This window comes from Drosophila subobscura, chromosome O (genome assembly GCF_008121235.1).
Source record: "Drosophila subobscura isolate 14011-0131.10 chromosome O, UCBerk_Dsub_1.0, whole genome shotgun sequence".
NCBI classification, from domain to species: Eukaryota; Metazoa; Arthropoda; class Insecta; order Diptera; family Drosophilidae; genus Drosophila; species Drosophila subobscura.
In genome coordinates this window covers 26,904,824-26,924,487 of record NC_048533.1, presented here as the reverse complement: position 1 = coordinate 26,924,487, position 19,664 = coordinate 26,904,824, and the positions used below count along the sequence as shown (strand labels likewise).

General features: G+C 39.5%; 1 protein-coding gene across 41 annotated transcripts in view; it reads left to right on the top strand.

Annotated features, from left to right (window-relative positions):
- LOC117899152 (calcium-activated potassium channel slowpoke) overlaps positions 1-19,664 on the top strand; it is a 47,068-nt gene that overhangs the window by 529 nt on the left and 26,875 nt on the right. For 13 of the 41 annotated variants that reach the window (XM_034808995.1, XM_034808984.1, XM_034808972.1 and 10 more), the window contains exons 1-7: positions 307-325; positions 5,191-5,529; positions 9,226-9,384; positions 9,579-9,690; positions 10,004-10,155; positions 10,450-10,617; positions 14,715-14,806. In XM_034808995.1, coding sequence (XP_034664886.1) covers positions 5,194-5,529; positions 9,226-9,384; positions 9,579-9,690; positions 10,004-10,155; positions 10,450-10,617; positions 14,715-14,806 — 1,019 coding nt within the window. In that variant the 5' untranslated portion in view covers positions 307-325; positions 5,191-5,193. Of the gene's footprint in view, positions 1-206; positions 326-4,159; positions 4,903-5,190; positions 5,530-9,225; positions 9,385-9,578; positions 9,691-10,003; positions 10,156-10,449; positions 10,618-12,249; positions 12,342-14,714; positions 14,807-17,679; positions 17,772-19,664 lie in introns of those variants that run through there. The other 28 variants (XM_034808992.1, XM_034808981.1, XM_034808991.1 and 25 more) reach the window with 13 other exon arrangements.

Sequence of the window (19,664 nt, the reverse complement as noted above, 5' to 3'; positions counted from 1 at the left end):
ATACAAACACACACCTGAAACCACAACACCTCAAAACCGCCAAGAAAAAACCGTACACTTTCCCATTTGCGGCACACACACACGCCACCCTGAAGAAAGCGAATATGAGAACGGAGGGCACAAACACAATCACAACCACAAGAACGACAACCGCAACCAGAACCAGAATCAGAGCCAGTGCCAGTGGCAGAGGGAGAGGCAAAACCACAACGACAACATCAAGGGGTCTAATTGGAAACGAGATATACAGAGCAATCCATCAGACATGGCCTGGTGTCCAAATTGTCACGAACTGCCACCATTCTATCCGCCCATCTCGCCAAAGGTAAAGCCCTCGATGTCTTACGTGTATGAAATATCATCCATCGCTAGCCAGAACTATCGAATCGATTCATAAAGATCACATTGTCAGCAGCGCTATGGCCAATCAATCAATCAGTCAAACAATCCACGTCATGATGTGTAATTTGCATTGCAATAGAATAGATTCAATCATTGATTAGATTGAAACTTAGCAAGTGTAATTTATAGGGAGTGGTATATTGCCAGCCATTTATAAGCAAGTCCCAAAAAATTCCTAGACCTCTCCTATAGCACATTAAGAGCCGCCCCTTTTGCTCTGCCACAAATTCAGTTCGTATCGAATTCGTTTCGCTTCATTTAATAAATGGGATTTCCATCACTTGACCCTCACCATACCCCCAACTGGTGCTACCAACATTCCTAATGGCTCTCGTGACCTTTGAGAATGTAGCACAAAGAACAAATACACACACGCATACACACAAGCATTCGGCCAAGTGCAGCGCTTTAAGCCCTCTGGCCTTGAGGGCCACCGAACAAACGGTGCTGGCTGCCGCTGTCCGAATCAACGGCCACAATCAGCGGACCAAGTGCTGGCCATAAATTTCTCAGAAAGTCGAAGGGTATTTGTCAGGTTCGTCAGTTGTCAGCTCCCTGTCTGGTCACCCGTGGTACTGTCCCAGTCTGTGGCTGTATCTTTGTCTCTGTCTTTGTCTTTTCATTCCTTCTGTTCGTTTGGTTTGCCCAGCGCTGGACTTTGACGGACATGCGTCTAGATAGGTACTACGAGTATATCTGCTCAGCAGGGGCTCTCCCACGCTCCCAAAATCGATAGTTCGCAATGTAAATTATTATCAAGCGAGCACACTGCCGTGTGACTTCATCCGCTAGATTGCTGTGCCCGGTCTACCCCACATTTAGCCCTCCACTGAGTGACAGCCAAATCGGCCTGTGGGGTTCACGTTCACTCTGGCGGCATAATTCATATCGTTCGCTATCTTTGCTCCTATTCATTAGTCGCAGCTGCTTTCTTGCGCTGGTTTCTGCTGACTAAGCACAGTATCTTAAGACCAGTTAAGGCGCCACGACCAACATTCCCGCCCAGAACAACCCATTTCCCACGTCCAAGTCCCCAGACAACTATAAATAATTGAATCAAAACCATCAGTATGCATTTTGGACTGACTCAATGAAGGTTCCTTAAATTAACCCATACAGAAACAGGCAAGCCAAATTTAAACTTTGATTAAATAGTTTAAGGACAAGCAAAAATGTCTTAAAAGTGTTCAAGTGACAATTTCTATACCTAAAACTCAATCAAATTTATTGTGTGCATTCAATTAGTTTCTCATCATCAAACCAATGCCCATGAAAGTTTCCAAAGGATTGTAGTTTGAATAACCTTCACTTATGGCTTCTATATCATGCAAATGCAATTGAATTACTGATTCAACATTCTCCTGGGTGGGAGCCACACACCTTAACAGTCTGAATTTTCTATTTATTTTCGATGCAAACAATTTCAAGGTGAATGGCTGCTTAAAACGAGTGAAACACCATTTAATTGAATAACAATTTTGCTCCTTTGCTATTTTTAATTGCGTAGATGCAATGAAGCGTAGAACCTAACCGCCCAAGCATCGCATCGCAAATAAAATTGTTTAAAATGAGAGAAAAGCACGAAGTGAAAACTAACGAGGAGGAACGTTGTGAGACGCGTCTTAAGCCGCGTCACAACTCTTATACCCGGTACTCAGTACTACATCTGCAACTTAGCGGTTATTTGTCAAATTTTACATTTTCTCTTCATCTGTCATCTACATCAACAACACTGCTCACGCCAACACGCTTCTTTAGCTCGCCACCCTCCCCTATAGACACACACTGCAGAGTCAGGGCAGAGGCAGCGGCAGAGTCGTGGCAGAGGATGAGTCAGAGACGTGTCAGGGGAAGAGGCCTCTGCCACTGCGCGAAGCAGAGTGTGAATGAGAGAATGTGTAAAAGCAACAAAAGCTGCTGGACAGGGTGGGTTTAGCCACTGCAACTTAATTTCTTCATTGTGGCCATAATAATGATTCAATCGGATCCCAATTTGGTGATCAGATAGATATGGTCATTCCCTACGGAATGGCGTTTTTAGTTTTCTTTTATCTTTAAAATTGTAGATTTGGGAGGTTTTCGCCCTTTTGCGGGGGCGGAAGAGGGCGTGGCTCATTTTTGAAATACACTTGTAACAGTGTGAGCATACAGAAGTCTGGATGCAAAATTTGGTGGCTCTAGCTTTTATGGTCTCTGAGATCCAGGCGCTCAACAAGACGGACGGACAGACGGACAGACGGACAGACGGACAGACAGACATGGCTCAATCGACTCGGCTATTGATGCTGATCAAGAATATATATACTTTATGGGGTCGGAGACGTTTCCTTCTGTGCGTTACATACAACCGTTATGTGCACAAATACAATATACCCTATTTACTCTTCGAGTACCGGGTATAAAAATAAAATGCATGCCGCTGGTCTTTGATAGGGAGGTGGGGCATTAGGGCCAAGGGATGATGATGATGATGAGGATGATGAAGATGCGCAATTATGGCCAGTGGAAATAGTGGCATGTGCAAACAACAACTGGGCCAACTTGTTACCACGGCTGCCAGCCGCCCCCGCAGGAAATGGCAAACAAAGCGCGTAAATTATGAAACGACAGCTAACTGGCGACATGGCGTGACTAGCTCGAGTTAAATGTGGCAGTAACGTTAACGTTAACGTTCAGGTTAACCTAGCCCACGCTTGCACCCTCTTCTTTTCCTTGCTTCTTTCCTCACCCACCACTCATTAGGACCTCGGCCAGGCCGAGCGCTGCCCGGGGCCCGTCAGGTCACACAGAAAGGAATGCAAAAAGAATACGAAAATATGAGGCAAGAGACACAAAATAAAAGAAGAGAGAAAAGAACACAAAAATGTATAGAAAAGAACTCATAATTTATTTATTTATACTCTTATTCGGCCTGCCTTTCGTTCTTGTTTTTGCTGTAACAATAATTCATTGTAGAAAACTTTCACATCCACACACACTCACACAGAGGCACACGCTCCCATGGGAACAGGTCTATAATATGCGGACATGCCCTTGCCAAGGGTATCCCCAACTTTTATAACAAGTTTGAACCTGGAATTCCCGAATTCCCTTTGGGGTACTCCGTTTCAAGAAACTTTGAAAGAACTCGAATGAAAAACTGTAGACCTAAGATCGAGTTTGGCCATTTCAAGTAATAATTGAAAAAAAAGGTCACTATATGCACATTTCAGATATCCTCAAGGATAAATTATGACTTTAAGAACGAATCTCGGTGTGTTCCTACTTCCCTTCTTCCTTCCATTTCAAGAATTAAAAGCCTTTCTCCACTTACAATTAATGCCTGAAAATCCTTTCATAGTATATCTGCTAACATGTTTAGCCTTAAGAAAACTTTACGGTTCCTTCTCCTGTTGGGGAACTGAATCATTTGATCAACCTTTAAAGCCCGCCGATCATCGCCATCAAAAGTAAATCCTAGTTAGGGTATATCCGCTTCATTCCAATGAATATCTAATACAATTTTCTTTGTCTTCGCGTTGCCTTTTAATTAAATTCAAGTTTGTCGCCTGCGCTGACACTTTTCGCGGTCAGCCACCGAGACGCACACGACCAGAGAGCGGTAGACCCACACACCCAGAGAACTAAAGAAAGAGAGAGAGAGAGAGAATGTGAGAGTGCAGGCCTGTGAGCCCGTGCCGCCAGGAGATAGCAAAGAGCTCCGCAATCGTTGGCCCCGTCGGCGGGGCAATTGGAAAACGCGCCTCGTCGTTCAGTTGGTGGACGCCAGTTGTGCGGTTCGCTCGGTGTTTCCTTTTTCCTATTCGATACGAAGCAATTTGCGTGCGTGCCGCGTCGTGTGTGACAACTGCAGATACATATATGTAGTATCCATATACATAATATATACGAAATTTATTTACACATATACGAAAGTATATAGAGTGAATCAGTGAGTGCGTTGGCCTCTGTCTGAGAGTTTTCTGGCCATAAATTAATGTTTAATGCGAATGTGAATGCGAATGCAGGCCACACAGTTTCTTTCAACCAGTCCATATGTAGTTAGATCTGATACAAAATAATACAAACATCAGTGTGGTGCCCAAGTGGATGGGTGACCTTTGCCTTTGCCCAGTGCCCAACTACCAAGAGCCCAAGTTCCCAGTGTTATGAGAACTTTTGTCGTCTCTCGTGTCGCCGCCTGTGCCGTGCGTGCGTCGGAGTAGATCACTTTAAAAATAACAGATTTGTTTGATGCTATTTATAAAAGTCGTGCCAAGTTTTCGTTCCGTTTCATTTTGTGTTGTAGCTTTCGGATTTCGGCTTTCGGATTTTTGATTTTGGTGTCGTCATTCCCCAAACTTGATGTCTCTTGTATGCACTTGAAAGCCAACTGAATATATCGCAATAATATTGTAAAATATAATATCATATCTGTGTGAAACCGTTTCGGTCGCAATGTAAGCAGCAAAAATGGCAACGGATTTAATCGGCACAAATTTCAGCAGCACATTGACAAATGTAAGAAACGATGCACGGATTCTTTTTTGGGAGGGAAAATATACTTAAGACCTTTATTTAAAAATTAATTTCTTGGCCGGGCACATTTTTGTTTACACTTTTGAGCGTCGCCAAGTAGAGAACTACACATTTATATAGTATACTATACTACATACCCAAATGATTTGAAATGTCAGGCATATGACGTAAAGAATATTGCCGCCAGTTATTCTATTGATTTATGCTAAATTTAGTCAACTAATTGCCAGCCAATCGAGACTAATTGGTTCCGTTGTGTGTGTTTTTCAGGGGATGTCGGGGTGTGATCAAAGCACTGTCGAATCATTGGCCGATGATCCAACAGATTCACCATTCGATGCCGATGATTGTCTCAAAGTTCGCAAGTACTGGTGCTTTCTGCTGTCCAGCATCTTTACATTCCTTGCTGGCCTGCTCATTGTGCTGTTATGGCGGGCATTCGCATTCATCTGCTGCCGCAAGGAGCCCGATCTGGGACCCAACGATCCCAAGCAGAAGGAGCAGAAGGCGTCCCGCAACAAACAGGAGTTCGAGGGCACCTTTATGACAGAAGCAAAAGACTGGGCTGGAGAGCTTATCTCGGGTCAAACAACAACTGGTCGAATTTTGGTAAGTACACATACTCAAGCACCCATTTTTACAGCGAACTTTACCCCACCCCGCCCGTTGCGATTCATCATTTATGAATTTCATTTTCATTTGGGAACCACTCGACCACATCTGGTCGCATTGCTAAGCACTTTGGCCTGGTCTACTCGTACATTATAGCCACTGAATTATTCAGAGATCTGCTGACATTATTGTTGGCCATAGCCACACAATATTGATGTTGACGTGTCCTTGTCCATGGCTGCAGCTGGCGTAAGTTTACCGAGTGCCATCATACACTGCATTTCGTAAAAGTTCTCCCAGCATAGCGTCACCCCCCTCCCCATTATGCGTCCACTTCGGATGTGGACGACTTGCGTGTATAAATATTTGGGGGCACAATTCGTGTCGACAGCGGAAGCAGCAAAGTAAATGTGCCATTTCCATGTACAATAAATACATGAACACAAATTGACTCTGGGGAGAGAGAGAAAGAGAGCCTCGCCTACACTGCCCGCCTTCCGAGAAGTTAACTTCAATTGTTTTTCCTTACGAAACGGCGATTCAAATCAGTTGTTTGCTCAAATATTACGCATACCCCTTAGTGTACCGCCCATCCATTAACTGGTATTAGCTAATTGGTCTAGCAGTCTGAAGAGCTATTTAGTGGGGTCTTATTGAGCATTGAAACTAATGCATTTGATAAGATTTCGTTTTGAAATAGCCGACACTCTAATTGTAAGCGTTTGTTTGTGAATATTTGCATTCGATGTGACAGCATGTAAATCTTGCCCTTACTAGCCATCGGGTAGGGAATGTCTATCGCTTGTCAACATAAAATCCACCCATTTTTAGTTCCATTTTCAATGACAAACGCATTTTAGGGACACCAGATGTAGCCCAGAGAATTTCTTTGTCTGGCCGATTGCATGGGGTCAAATGTTGAACATCCATCCTTGGACCATCGCTGGAGTCCACGTGCTATCATTGCGAGACAGTTCAATGCTGCCTCTTGACAGAGGACAGCCACCACAATTGCACAGCTGGCGAGGAGGGGACTACAACTACAAGTACGAGTATTACCATGCTAACGCCACCCGCAGCGATGAGTTTCTGGTTCTGTGTCTTGCACATACTACGAATATCTATAGTTCTGCTGGGAAACTTTCAGCTAATAGCGGGAAGTGGGCCCAAAGAATGATGTACGAGTATATATGCAGATGTGCGAGGATTGTGGGGAGGGTGAGGGTTAAGGTAGTGCCATAGGAGCCACAACAAATAACAGTATATAATATGGAAAATGTGAGGATAGCGGCTGCTAAGGCAGGAAATGCCTGAAAGGCTCACTCCCTCCCTTCAACCAGAAAATCGATGGAACATTCTCTCTACATACTGCCTGAGGTAGCGGAAAGGTGGAGTGGGTTTCGAATAGGTTATTGTGGGGTGCGCTGGGAGATTGTGAATGTTTATTACCAGGCCTATTCGGTGGGTTTCTGTGTGGCAACCAATTGGCTCTGCTGTTTGGCAGACACCGTCAAACGTTTCATTTCGTTTCGTTTCGGTTTCGTTCGGTTTTGGAGCTTCAGCTGTTTTCGGAAAAGCCTTTTGCCTTTACCCCCCATTTGTGTGGCGCCCTTTTCTGTGGTGCCTCGTCCTTATGGTAATCGCAGTTGTTGGTTGGTGTTGCTGTATTAGCTGTTGTTATTGTAGCTGGTAAAATAAATGGCTTGCCATTTGGATATTACACAATTCGTGCCTACTGCTGCTACTGCTCCTTTTCTTTCTTTTACTTTCTACACTTTCACTAAAAATATCTGCAAATGCCAACAATTGTTACGTTGTACTTTGATTTCATGGAACTATCTGCTAAAGTTCTCTCCCTAATCAGACACGGAAGCCCTGCTGCATACACTAATTGGCTTTCCAATTCTTGTCGCTACTCCAATGCGGAAGTCGGTAGCAAGAGCGTTAAGCCTCTGGCATTATGGCAGCAGGGATTGCATTTGGTCACGCCATAGATTTAAAGCAAACACCGCCTGTAGAGAAATTAAGTTTTGAAGTGATTCCCGCCGGCAGTGGAGGCCATTAAACTGCTTCCGTGGATGGCTCTTAAAGTAATGGCTATATTTGAAAGAACAAATGCTCCGAATCACATCGAAAACTGCTCGAAGAACGTACAATAAATCAAATCGAGAATTTTGAGAGCCATACACGTGTTTTCTCGCTGCGTGACCCACATTTGGAGTTCACGTTGATGCAATTTGGTGGCAGCAGGCCTTAAGTGCTTTTCTTTTTGCCTGTTCGACCTCTTTGTCTCCATCTGGTCTCTGTGTGATTGACCCAGTTTTCACGCCCAGTAGACGTACTTTATGAGCCTCAGAGGGTGCCGAGGATTGGGTCCAAAGACGTCAGACAATGTTGTCGTCATCTTGTTCGCCTTTTGTCTTGGGTCATCTGCCATCTGTGCCTGCTCTAGTCCTACTTCATGACGTCAACTATCTGGAGAAGTTCAATTTCATTAGGTTTCAGTTCCACAGCGATTAACAGGGACTAATGAAAATGTCAGTTGCCTGGGCACCACATGACGTACACGCAATCCTTAAGCTAAGTTACAAGCTTTTACGCTCTACTTGAAAATTCTTGTCTGGTTTTTGATATTAGCAAAGTTTCTCTTGGGTGAGTGTGCTTCTTTTGCCAAAAACTTTATTGCGCAACTAACAAGTTTCTGAGGAGTGAATAAGTTAGCATTTGCTTGGGAGTGTAATTTGCATACGAACAACAGGCAGAAGTGGTTGAATAATGAGTAATCAGACTCCGAGCCAAGACATTTCAATTTATGGCCCTAAATAAATGGCTTGCGTGCCGGGTCGGACCCTTGCCAAATTTAGTTTGGTTTCCTTCCAACATTCCCTTCTACATGCCGCTCGCTTTCGATTATCCCAGTAATTACGAAACGATAGCACCAACAATTAGAATTACATTGGCAATATGTACTATATAGGAATTACATATAGCATATAAATAGTTTGCTTAGGAACGGGAAGGCCTAAAGTGCATCCGGCTGAAGTTGAACCACCTCAGTTGGCCTCTATAAAAAGGTTTCTTGGCAAGCAGCCCTGACATTTAACTGGTGTGTTGCTGTCTCCTCTACATTCTACATACATATAGCCATGCGCATCCGAAATTACCTTGTAAAACTTTCATGACTACCGCAGATTTATCAGCGGGGTGCCTCGACTAATTGCCGCTGCCCGGACGCTGCCTTGTCCCCATGAATCAAATGATCCGTGGTCGTGGTCCGGCTTTGGCTCCATGGCCCGAAGCCGGTGCCAAAGTGTGCAATTAAAAATGCACATTACTGCGGTATCTTCTGGCTCTCTCTCTTCTTCTCTCTTTAGGGGCAATTTCCGCTTTCCCTCGATTTCCATTTCCTGCTTCTTCCTCTGAGAGATTTCTTTTGGGACGGGGCAGCAGGGCACAAGTTCAATGAAGCGTTCGACTGTGGTTGTCATCTGACAAGGCCGTGATTTATGGAACTGAATTGGCTATAGCTGATTTCGAGGAATGAGGATGGGGGCTTGTGAAAATTATTATCCGGCCATTTGCCAGAAGAGCATCAGCCCATTACGAAATGAAGTTTATCTTTGTGAGAGCATATCAATGTCATATTTTAATGCTCTCTATAATGATTTTACCATATCATTCCCTCTTTTCCAGGTCGTACTCGTATTTATACTCAGCATTGCATCCCTCATTATATACTTTGTTGATGCATCTAGCGAAGAAGTCGAAAGATGCCAAAAGTGGAGTAACAACATTACTCAACAGATCGATCTCGCATTCAATATATTTTTTATGGTTTACTTTTTTATACGAGTAAGTTGCACATGGCCTCAAACAATAGACAGACAAACACTGACACACACTTACAGCGCCGAGCCACACAGAGTTGATTTTACCGATTATTTTAAATCGATTGGCTGGAGCGATGATTATTTGTGGTTATGATTTATGCTACAAAAATTCTTACAAATTCTTGTGTTCTTTTCAATCTGACAATCTTTTTGCAGTTCATAGCGGCGTCCGATAAGCTTTGGTTTATGTTAGAAATGTACAGTTTTGTAGATTATTTTACAATACCCCCGTCCTTCGTATCAATATATTTAGATCGAACATGGATCGGTAAGCGAAACAAATCCCTATTAAATTACCTTAATTCAATGAAATTCCAAAAATGTTATATGCATACAAATCTGAGCTGATTGGGTTAACATACAAATATGAATATGAATTTGAATCTATGTCCTGTGTATATCCTCACCCTTTTCCCGTACACAAAACACATCTTGAAAACTGATACACACACATATACACAAACACAAGCCAACACCCGGGTCCTGATCGATTTGTATGCATGCAATGTGCCTTACTCTACGCCATCCATCAACATTTATATATGCATATGCGTATAAAAATTATGTATTACCATGAACAGGTCTTCGATTTCTTCGAGCGCTACGTCTCATGACTGTTCCAGATATTTTACAATATTTAAACGTACTAAAAACATCGAGCTCCATACGCTTGGCTCAACTAGTATCAATTTTTATATCCGTGTGGTTAACAGCAGCGGGCATTATACATCTGGTATGTAGAAACACATAAAATATCACCTATAATTACACACACACTCACGCACACTCGGGACCAGCTGTTTCCTTGTCTATGCCTCTGTGACAGGATTGCAACGTGTGCCAAGAGCCAGTCATGATTATTAACATATTAAAAGGCCACATTGCATCCGGTTACAGAGTCTGGAACGAGGGCACGCCTGATCCTATACTGATCCTATATCTATGCGTAAATAAAGAGAGTGTCCAATGTAGTAGAGAAAATCGCTGATGCGGTGGATAATGGTATTTGCATTTACTTAAAATTTAGCTGGAGAACTCTGGCGATCCGCTGGATTTTAATAATGCTCATCGTTTATCGTATTGGACCTGTGTCTATTTCCTAATTGTGACCATGTCAACGGTAGGATATGGTGACGTTTACTGTGAGACTGTCCTGGGAAGAACATTTCTCGTGTTCTTTCTGCTCGTCGGCTTGGTAAGTTTCCCCTGCACTAAAAATAGTTTAAGAAAAAAAATATATATCTTTAACACACACAAGATATACCAAAATGAAATCTAAGCTTTCTTTTAGTTGAATATACATACCTAGATGAATATCTCCTATACACGTACAGATATGCATATGTATAGAAAACGTTTTTCTCTCTCCCTCTGAAAATCTGTCTGCCTCTGCCTCGATGCCCATTGATTTTAAGTTTAGGCCAAGCCACAGCGGGTTTGGAAGTGCTTAAGTGTGTGAATGATTTATGTTTTGGTTGCCGCCTAATCTACTACTAGTACGTACTACTAGTACAGTTTTGCTCAAGAACCATAGTTGAGTTGAGTAGCCAAAACAGTACAGTCCAGTAATCCAGCAATCCAGCAATCCAGTATCAAGTATGCAGTACTTGTAGGCAGAGTGTAGCACTCTCGATACTCAATACTCCATACTGAATTCGAAACTCTCTTAGCCGTAATTATTTTTGCATACCGTACCCCTCCGTTGAGCTCCCTTCTCTCTTACATAAAAATAGCCTTAATATATACTCAATACTCGTACATTTGTTAATTGCATTCAAAAACCTTATGTATGTATGTACATTGTACATGTACTTGAGTACATGCCACGTTTATGTAAATACATAGAACGACTTAATACTCGTACGCTGCACCAAGTTTTGAATTATGAAAGTTTATTTGAGACCTTTGCGACTCAGTTCCATATTTACATTCAGTTCATCCTTCTCCAGTTTTGTTAGCTTACCTCACCACCCAAGCTTACCGCGTTTACTCTGCCTTACGACCACGACCACCAGTCACACCTCAAATACTACTCGTACACAGCCACACAGAGCCACACCCAGAAATGGTATCCGAAACATCCGAAAGATACAGGAGCGCCCTTGGCCGGTGTGGCAACTGGTGCCCGTTCATTCTCACGCAGCCCATTCGATACTCGTACTCGTACTCGTACTCTCCCCCCATATTCGATAATTTATGCATGCAGTTTAATTATCACCTTTTCAGTTGAAGCTTTCGATTTGCCTTTGGTTTTTGTAATGGAAAAACTCGTAGACACCGAATACCGAAACATCAGACACACACACAATGACACAGTCAAGAATTAGGGTCTGTCTAGGGTCCTGTCGGTTAGCCCGGAATACCAAAATACTACTACCACAATATTTATACATACATACATATATACATCAATATACCAATGCAATGTTATTTCCAAAGGTTCATGTTTTTTGCATGCTTTAATGCTGGCTGCCGCATATTCCATATGTTAATCCAAAATCAGTTCGAAAACCAAAGCAAAACAAAGCCAATCGAAATCGAAACGCTTCTAGGTCTAATTCCAACCTACCAAGTAGCTATCCTTTGGGTGTGAATGTCCCGCCGACCTGACTTCGTACCTACCCACTATTCAGGGATCCGCTTTGTTTTTTTTGTGTGTATTCGTATAACTGCAAGTACTCGAAATATAATGCTAACAATAAGACTAAGCCTAAGACACATCCACAACAACATCTATATAACCTAGTACATATATATGTATATTTTTTGCTGAACAAAAACTGAACAATTGATTTTTGTTAATCTCGTGTACGATGGAATATTTTAGGCAATGTTTGCCAGCAGTATACCGGAGATAATTGAACTCGTCGGTAGTGGCAATAAGTATGGCGGTGAACTGAAAAGAGAACACGGAAAGAGGTAGTCTATAACAACCATAATGCAACATCAAAAAATTATAAACGCATTCTATGTGAAAAAAACACCCAGCAACATTTTCAATATAATCAACCAAAAAATGATAAATTTAAAACAAACTTAAAGTATAACCTATGAAAGAATATAAAATATATGAATATATAGGGATAAATAAGCTTAGGAGTGATATGCATACGCAGATCGTTGAGGAGGTCCTTCAGATATGATGAGCTCTAAGCTAGGTTTGCTTGAACCACAAACAAAAACCTTCGCATAAAACACACTCTTTGAGTACTCACACTCGTATTTGAGAAGCTCCAATTAGCTATTAGAGTAATTCCAATGTTAATAACTATTGATTAGAATCGATAAATTACAATATATAGTCTGTTACCCTCCAAATTTGTTTCCCTAATTTCATTTATCAACTGAATTTGAATCTCTAAGACTCGCATACACAGTTGACTTACCCGCATCAAAAAGTAGTTTCAGCCGACTATAAAGTCGTCCGTTTCTCTTAACTTAACTGTTTTATTTCGTTGATAAATAAATAATCCGAAAAACAAAAAAAAAAAAAAAAAAAAACATGACATTTGATAAATCATCAAACAAGTAATAAAAGTAAATTACAATATTAAAATTTCGATTTTGTATTTTATTTGTATTTTATCTTTCTGATTGAGTAAACTATTTTTGGATACATTTTTGATTTGACTCACAGTCAGAGGCTGTCCCGAAGAGTCATATACACATAGATCTATTTGTATATGCCATTAAAGATTTTAATGTCCTATTCACTTAGGTTTGTTTTCTCATTACCGTTTATCGTTTATTGATTTATGTTTTCCGTTTCCTTTGGTATTAATTGTGTTTCTCTTTGATTTATTTGGTTTGGTTAAACATTTTTATTGAACACTTTATATCAAAGTGTTTTTGTTTATGTTTTTCTTTATGATTTTTATTTTGATTTTTGTTTTTTCGTTTTATCTACATATTCGGATTTGAGATACCTATCGTTTTACTCTTTATACTTTGCCATGCTTTAAACGTTCCGTATTAACACCAGAACTATGATACCAGATATGCGTTTATCAATTTGCAATAGTTCAAGGTTCATACTCGTATATATTTCTTTCGATATCTTAAAGCAACTATTTAGGCGAATTGTTGTAACACATCCCACACACACACACACACACACATGTACACATGGTTAAGTATATATATTTATATATATGCCACACACATATAGACACACTCACGTCCCCCAACTATAGCATCGGTCACGCATTGCCAAAAATGTAATTAAAAATCCGTTTCTCGTATCTAAAGTCGTAACACGTAACTTTCATTATTTCTTTTTTTGAAGAGAGTAAATTCAAGCTTCAAATTTTGCCATATTTTTCTATTCATATTTCCTTTTAATTCTTTTTGAAAAATCAATCGTTTTGTCAGCCTCACTGATCCATAAATAGTTGAAAAGCTCACCATTCAAACAAGGGACATTTTCCTAAGGAGTTTGTCTTTGAAATTCGGGGAACCGAAGTTTTGTTATTCCTCAACCTTATTAACTCATTCAATCCAATCCAGCTGAAAGCGTAATCCCAAAAATCATAGTAACATGTATTTAGGATTGTATAAAGTACGGCATCTCGCATAGCGTAAAAGTTCGATTTTAACTATAGAGCGCACTACTGAAGCAAAGAACTATCCCTTACCGAATCGATGTGGTTTTAGAGATGGGTGTCGGCTTCCCTATCCATATCTTCACCTCTGTTTCTGTCCAGGCAGATCCCTGCACTCGTCGTGTATTGTAAATTACAATTGTAAATTTTTAGATGTAACCAAAGTAAGAGTACAGTATATAGATGACAACAGATGAGCTCTTGCCAAAGAGATTTACATATGTAAAGTAATGTACAATTAGCCTTAATCTATTGTGTGAAAGGACCGATCCGAGTGACTGGCCGTGCGTTGTGCGTGCTGATTGATGTGTGTAAATAAGCGAGTGAATGATTTCAAAGCAGTTAGAGTGTGTTTGTGAGTGAGTCTGAATCAGCGTTGAGCGGTTTCCATTGTGCACTGTTCTACGTCGTCTGCCACACCGTCAGCGTCAAAGTTCAACGTCGTCGTCGTCGATTCGTTTTCTAACAATTTGTAGCCATAATAATTTTGTCCATTTTGTCTTTTTACACACCTACACACCCCAGAAACAAGCAATTTGTTAGCCCAACCGAACAGAACAGAACAGAAAAACCCACCAAAACCACTATAAAAAATTATACCTTGTAATACTAAAAAAACTCAACAGAAAATCTGAAACTTTCTTGGCACATCTCAATCAATCTAAATGTGTATGTGTGTTGTTGAATTTAGGCCGTTTTCGCTAGTTGGATACCAGAAATCACTGAACTGGCCGCCCAGAGAAGCAAATATGGTGGAACATATAGCAAGGATCCTAGAAAAAGGTACACGAATACGTTGCTGGCTGTACCGCTAAGAGAAAACAAAAATCTGAAAACCCAATCAAAAAATACCACACAAAAAATAATAAGATAAACAAGAAATGACTATAAAGCAAAAACAAAAGCCACAAACCAAAAAAAAAAAAAACAAAAACACCTCAGCAATCAAAGAAACTGAATTCGTTTTTTCTTTACTAAACTTCAATCAAACAACCAACAGCATATGTTTAATTTACTCTTATTTTTTATTGAATTTTTAGTTCATTTTTATTTGTTTTTTGACGTCACCTGGAAGTGCATAAAAATGCCCAAAATACCACGAGCCCGGCCGATAAAGCAAAACTCAGTGTCGTCCGGGCTTGCAATATTACACATAAAAAACATTTATACTCTACAAACAACCATTTATATACATACTTGTTTCTGTATTATTTTCATAAAGCAAGTCAAAAACACAAAAAATCGAAAGTAACAAAAAGCAATTAGGACTGGAAAGGCATTGGTTTCTTGGCGGCATGTGTCTGTATTTAGTTGAATCAGCAAAAACCAAAAAGAAAAACTATACAAAAATTGCACAAAAATGAAAGGGTCAAAATAATCCAGAAGTGAGAGCTATAGCCTACTTTATTGACTTGTCAAATCCTTCTGTAAATCGTGATGTCGTTCAACCCAATTATGTTTTGCATCTTTGGCTTAATTTTTGAGTGCTTTTCATTAGGCTTGTTTATATCTAGAGAGAAGAATTTAATTGCTTCAAATATTTATAGAAAAGCTCGCAAATGCAATCTGTGTGCAGATAACTATTTTAATCCCTTTTCAAATAAAATTGTTCAATGTAAATTGTTGGGCGCCTGTGTGTATGCACCACTTTTTGGCGTTCTACGTTTGGGATACTGAATGGCCCGCATTTTCCCTTTGAAACATATTTTATTTTAGTATAAGAAAACTACATACATGGCTAAATAATCTCAGATATCTTATTGGCTTTCTTCCCCATTTGTTGAAGCATGCACATTTCGAATTTGGTAGTTCACAAAACAATCAATAAATGTATAATTGCTCAACCGACCTGACATCATCTCTTGGAATATAATTTACAGAAGTATTTGAAAGTGTAGCTCAAATGGAATTTGCTAAGACAGTCAATTAAAGATCTAAAAGCTCCATATTTTCAAGTGTGTAATATTTTTCGTTTTGTTTTTTGGATTATGTTTGTGTATCTGTAAATAGACGGCAGACTAGACCACTATTGCGTGTTTTTATGCAACTTCAGCTGCGTCATTTTTTTGTTTTGAGTTTGAACGGTTGACGAAAAGCTCCACAACTAGCGCTGAATCAATATACATACTATATGAATATATATACTTAATTTTTTAAATCGCTTCTTTTTGCGTTAACAAAGTGCATTTTTGTTGAATTGTTCATTTGTTTGTTCGTTTGATTGTATTTATTTTGATTTTGATAATTGGAACACACACATAGACACAGTAAAACACCAAGTTGATGCTTCGGTTCCTGTATTGAGTTATTGTTTCCCAAATACGATTTTTCATATATTTTTTACCAGTTGTTTCTATATGCGATACATACATAAATACAATTGCAGTAGTTACGTTTTTGCAATTTCAATTTATCCAACATACTATATTGAATTTACTTGTAATTTACATACCATACCAAATACGAAAATAATTCCACACCTAATCAATCAATCAATCAATCTAACCATCTCTAATTCAAGTCGTTAATTTGCTTGCACCCACTTTGTATGCCGCAGCCACGCATAAAATAACGAAAACGAAATCGATGCCTGCGCCAAATGGCGCTGCAAATACTCGTATGTTTTTTTTTTTGTACCGATGATCATCATTTAGAGGAAAATTGATATTTGTATACTTGTAATGAGTAAAGAGTTGCAGTAACCTATATATACTCGTCCTATATCGCATTCAGTATCAGCATCATGTCTTCACATTATTCTCGTAACTCGTAACTCTATTCCCAACCGAACCGAATTGAACCGAACCGAGTTGAACCGAACCCAACCCTATACACACACCTAAGCAGGTTAGTTTGTTAGATAGCCTCTCTCATACCAACACACATACAGATACACATAGTAATAGGACTGGTAGTTCAAGTTGAAGATTTAGGCACTGAACCCATCACCAAAGATGAAGTTTAAAACCAATTTGTCGATGTGTGTGCGTGTGTACTTGGCACCAACTTTTATAGGGATCTGCCCCCTCACTTGGCATTACTTGTGAATATTTTATTGTGTATATACTATTTCTCGTTTAATAACCACACAACACATACCCCCAAGAAACCATTAGAGCCATAAGAAATTTAGTTGCAAGCTGTCGAGGCGGTTTGTCGATTTTTGAAGATTAATCAATATATCAATTTTACAATCGATCTTCAGTTAATTTGAATCATTTACTAAGTTTTATTTTCCATTTTCTTTTGGTCGAATATGATATTTTAACAATGGCGTCTGGTTATAATACAAAACCAGCAAAACAAGAAAAACCAGCGACAAGAGCCACCGAAATGAATGAACAACAAGAGCAGCAATCAGAGATCCGATCCGATCCTCTCTGGCCCGCCGTCTCGTACTTCTCTTCTAGGGGTCCTGCTTCGAAAACTGTGGTCCTCATTTACCAAGCCCCCATACCATGTCTCTTTCTCTACACTCCTCACCACTCTCCTCTTTCTCTCTATGTGTTTCTCTGTTGATCCTTGGAGCGAAATTCTTTGCCTTTTTACTCTACCCTTGCGTCATACGAAATTTGTTAAATGCTTTTTGATTTAATTTATGAACAAAAAAGAACAAAATACTTCACTGTCATCATTATCTTTCATACTGTAAACAGGCGATTTTTGCAAGTTGTATACCTGAGATTATAGACTTGATTGGAACAAGAGCCAAATATGGGGGCACATTAAAAAATGAAAAAGGGCGAAGGTGAGACAAACCAAATTTTTTAACAATCAATCAACAAACAATTAATCTACAAACCGATTAAACCGAAAATTATATAAAAATAAACAGAAACAAATAAGACCATATACTCGTACTACCACAATACAATAATATACAAAACATAAGTTTAAGCCAAAACAACCAATCTAAAGTCACCCAAAAATATTCAAATCAACTAACCAGTTAAACCAAACAGTTTTTGATATGTTTTAAACAAAATAAACACCAAATCAAAATGAAATTTCTGAAACAAAAGCAAAGAAATTCCAAAATTGTTGTATTTTACTTTGCGCTTCATTCATGTCCAGCGTTTTGCGAGTGTGGAAAAGTAGCTGAAATTTGATTTTGATTATATTCCAGAAAACACACAAAGCAACAAACAAATGCATAGACCTTATACATACACACCAAAAAATCAATTCAAAGCCCCAAAAAACATGGCCACCCAACCCAATCACAATCATCATAATCGATGAACTCAAGTGAAACATACACATGCGGCATTACTCATACGCCCGTTGGGACAGCTTCGCCGGCGCAGCTGCTATTAACATTTGTACATTTCAACCCTTCCAGAACCAGGCAATCAATCAATCAGTCAATCAATCATCCATTCAACCCCAAATTCAAACATTTTATCGATCAAACACCAAATAATACTACCAGCAACCAGCCACCACCACCACAGAACACCACCCACACGACAATTGAAAATAAGAAAAAATCAACAAGAAAATTAAACTAAAATATTCATATTGCTTTTACGAAGAAAAAAAACTACCCAAAAAAATAATTATATTCTTTTCAGTTATCCAACAACTCATTTTGTGTTTGTTGCGTTTAATTTGATTTAATTTTGCGTTTCGACTTAGACGTGTCGCCTACGTAGCTCAGTACGTTAATCGTAAACGTAACCTAGGACGTCACCTAACGTAACGTAATTTAATGGCCGCCCCCTGCTGATGATTATGATTGATGATGATGATGATCATGATTTTCGATGATGATGATGGGTGGTGATGGGGGGCCGTGCCGATTACTGCATTAGTTCCATTATTCTTTCGTTTTGCCCATCGATTTGCCTTTTCATTTGCCAGTTTTTGATTTTTGTGTTCTTTCAATTGGCATTTTGCAGATATCGTACTCGTATTTGAGAATCGTACCACAAAAATATAACAAAACCAATTGTTTCGTACTTAAAAACTGTTCTGAGTGTATCTACTATATCATGTGCGTACTTAACTACCAAATGCTATCTTGTTGTGAGTTTCCATACTACATCCTCAATTTGAACGCCAAATTTTCAACTTACTCTTCTGCTACTTTCTACTCTCTATATTGTACTCGTAAATTCTGATCTTCAACCTAAATTCTTTAGATCTTTATCGTTTGATTTGCACGTTCATTTTAAGTTTTCCGATTTCCTTTTCAGTTTAGACAGCGCGCCCGAATCGCGTTTGATTATTATTTTTGGCTTTTCCTTTTGCTTTTATTGTAGCCAATTTGAATACGTACAACAACTGATCGATAGATCGTTTGATTCTCCTTTCGATCCGTACCGTTCGAGTAAGTTTAAAGTCAGAGCTGATGATTGGCATAAACCGAAATCCGCATTCGTATGATCGTATTCCTAAGTTTGTCTCCATTTTGTATGCCATATCATCCTAGCCTAATTTTGCATTTGTATTAGCCCTTGAAGTGAATCAGTGATTGGTGTTTATTATTGTGTTACATTACCGTAATTGTCTATATAGTCCTTGATATCGAAGTCGTAATTCGTATATATATCTATATATCCATATATATACATATACATATACACAAATATAAATATGCAAACGATGTATTTGTATAATATGCCAAGACAACCTTAAA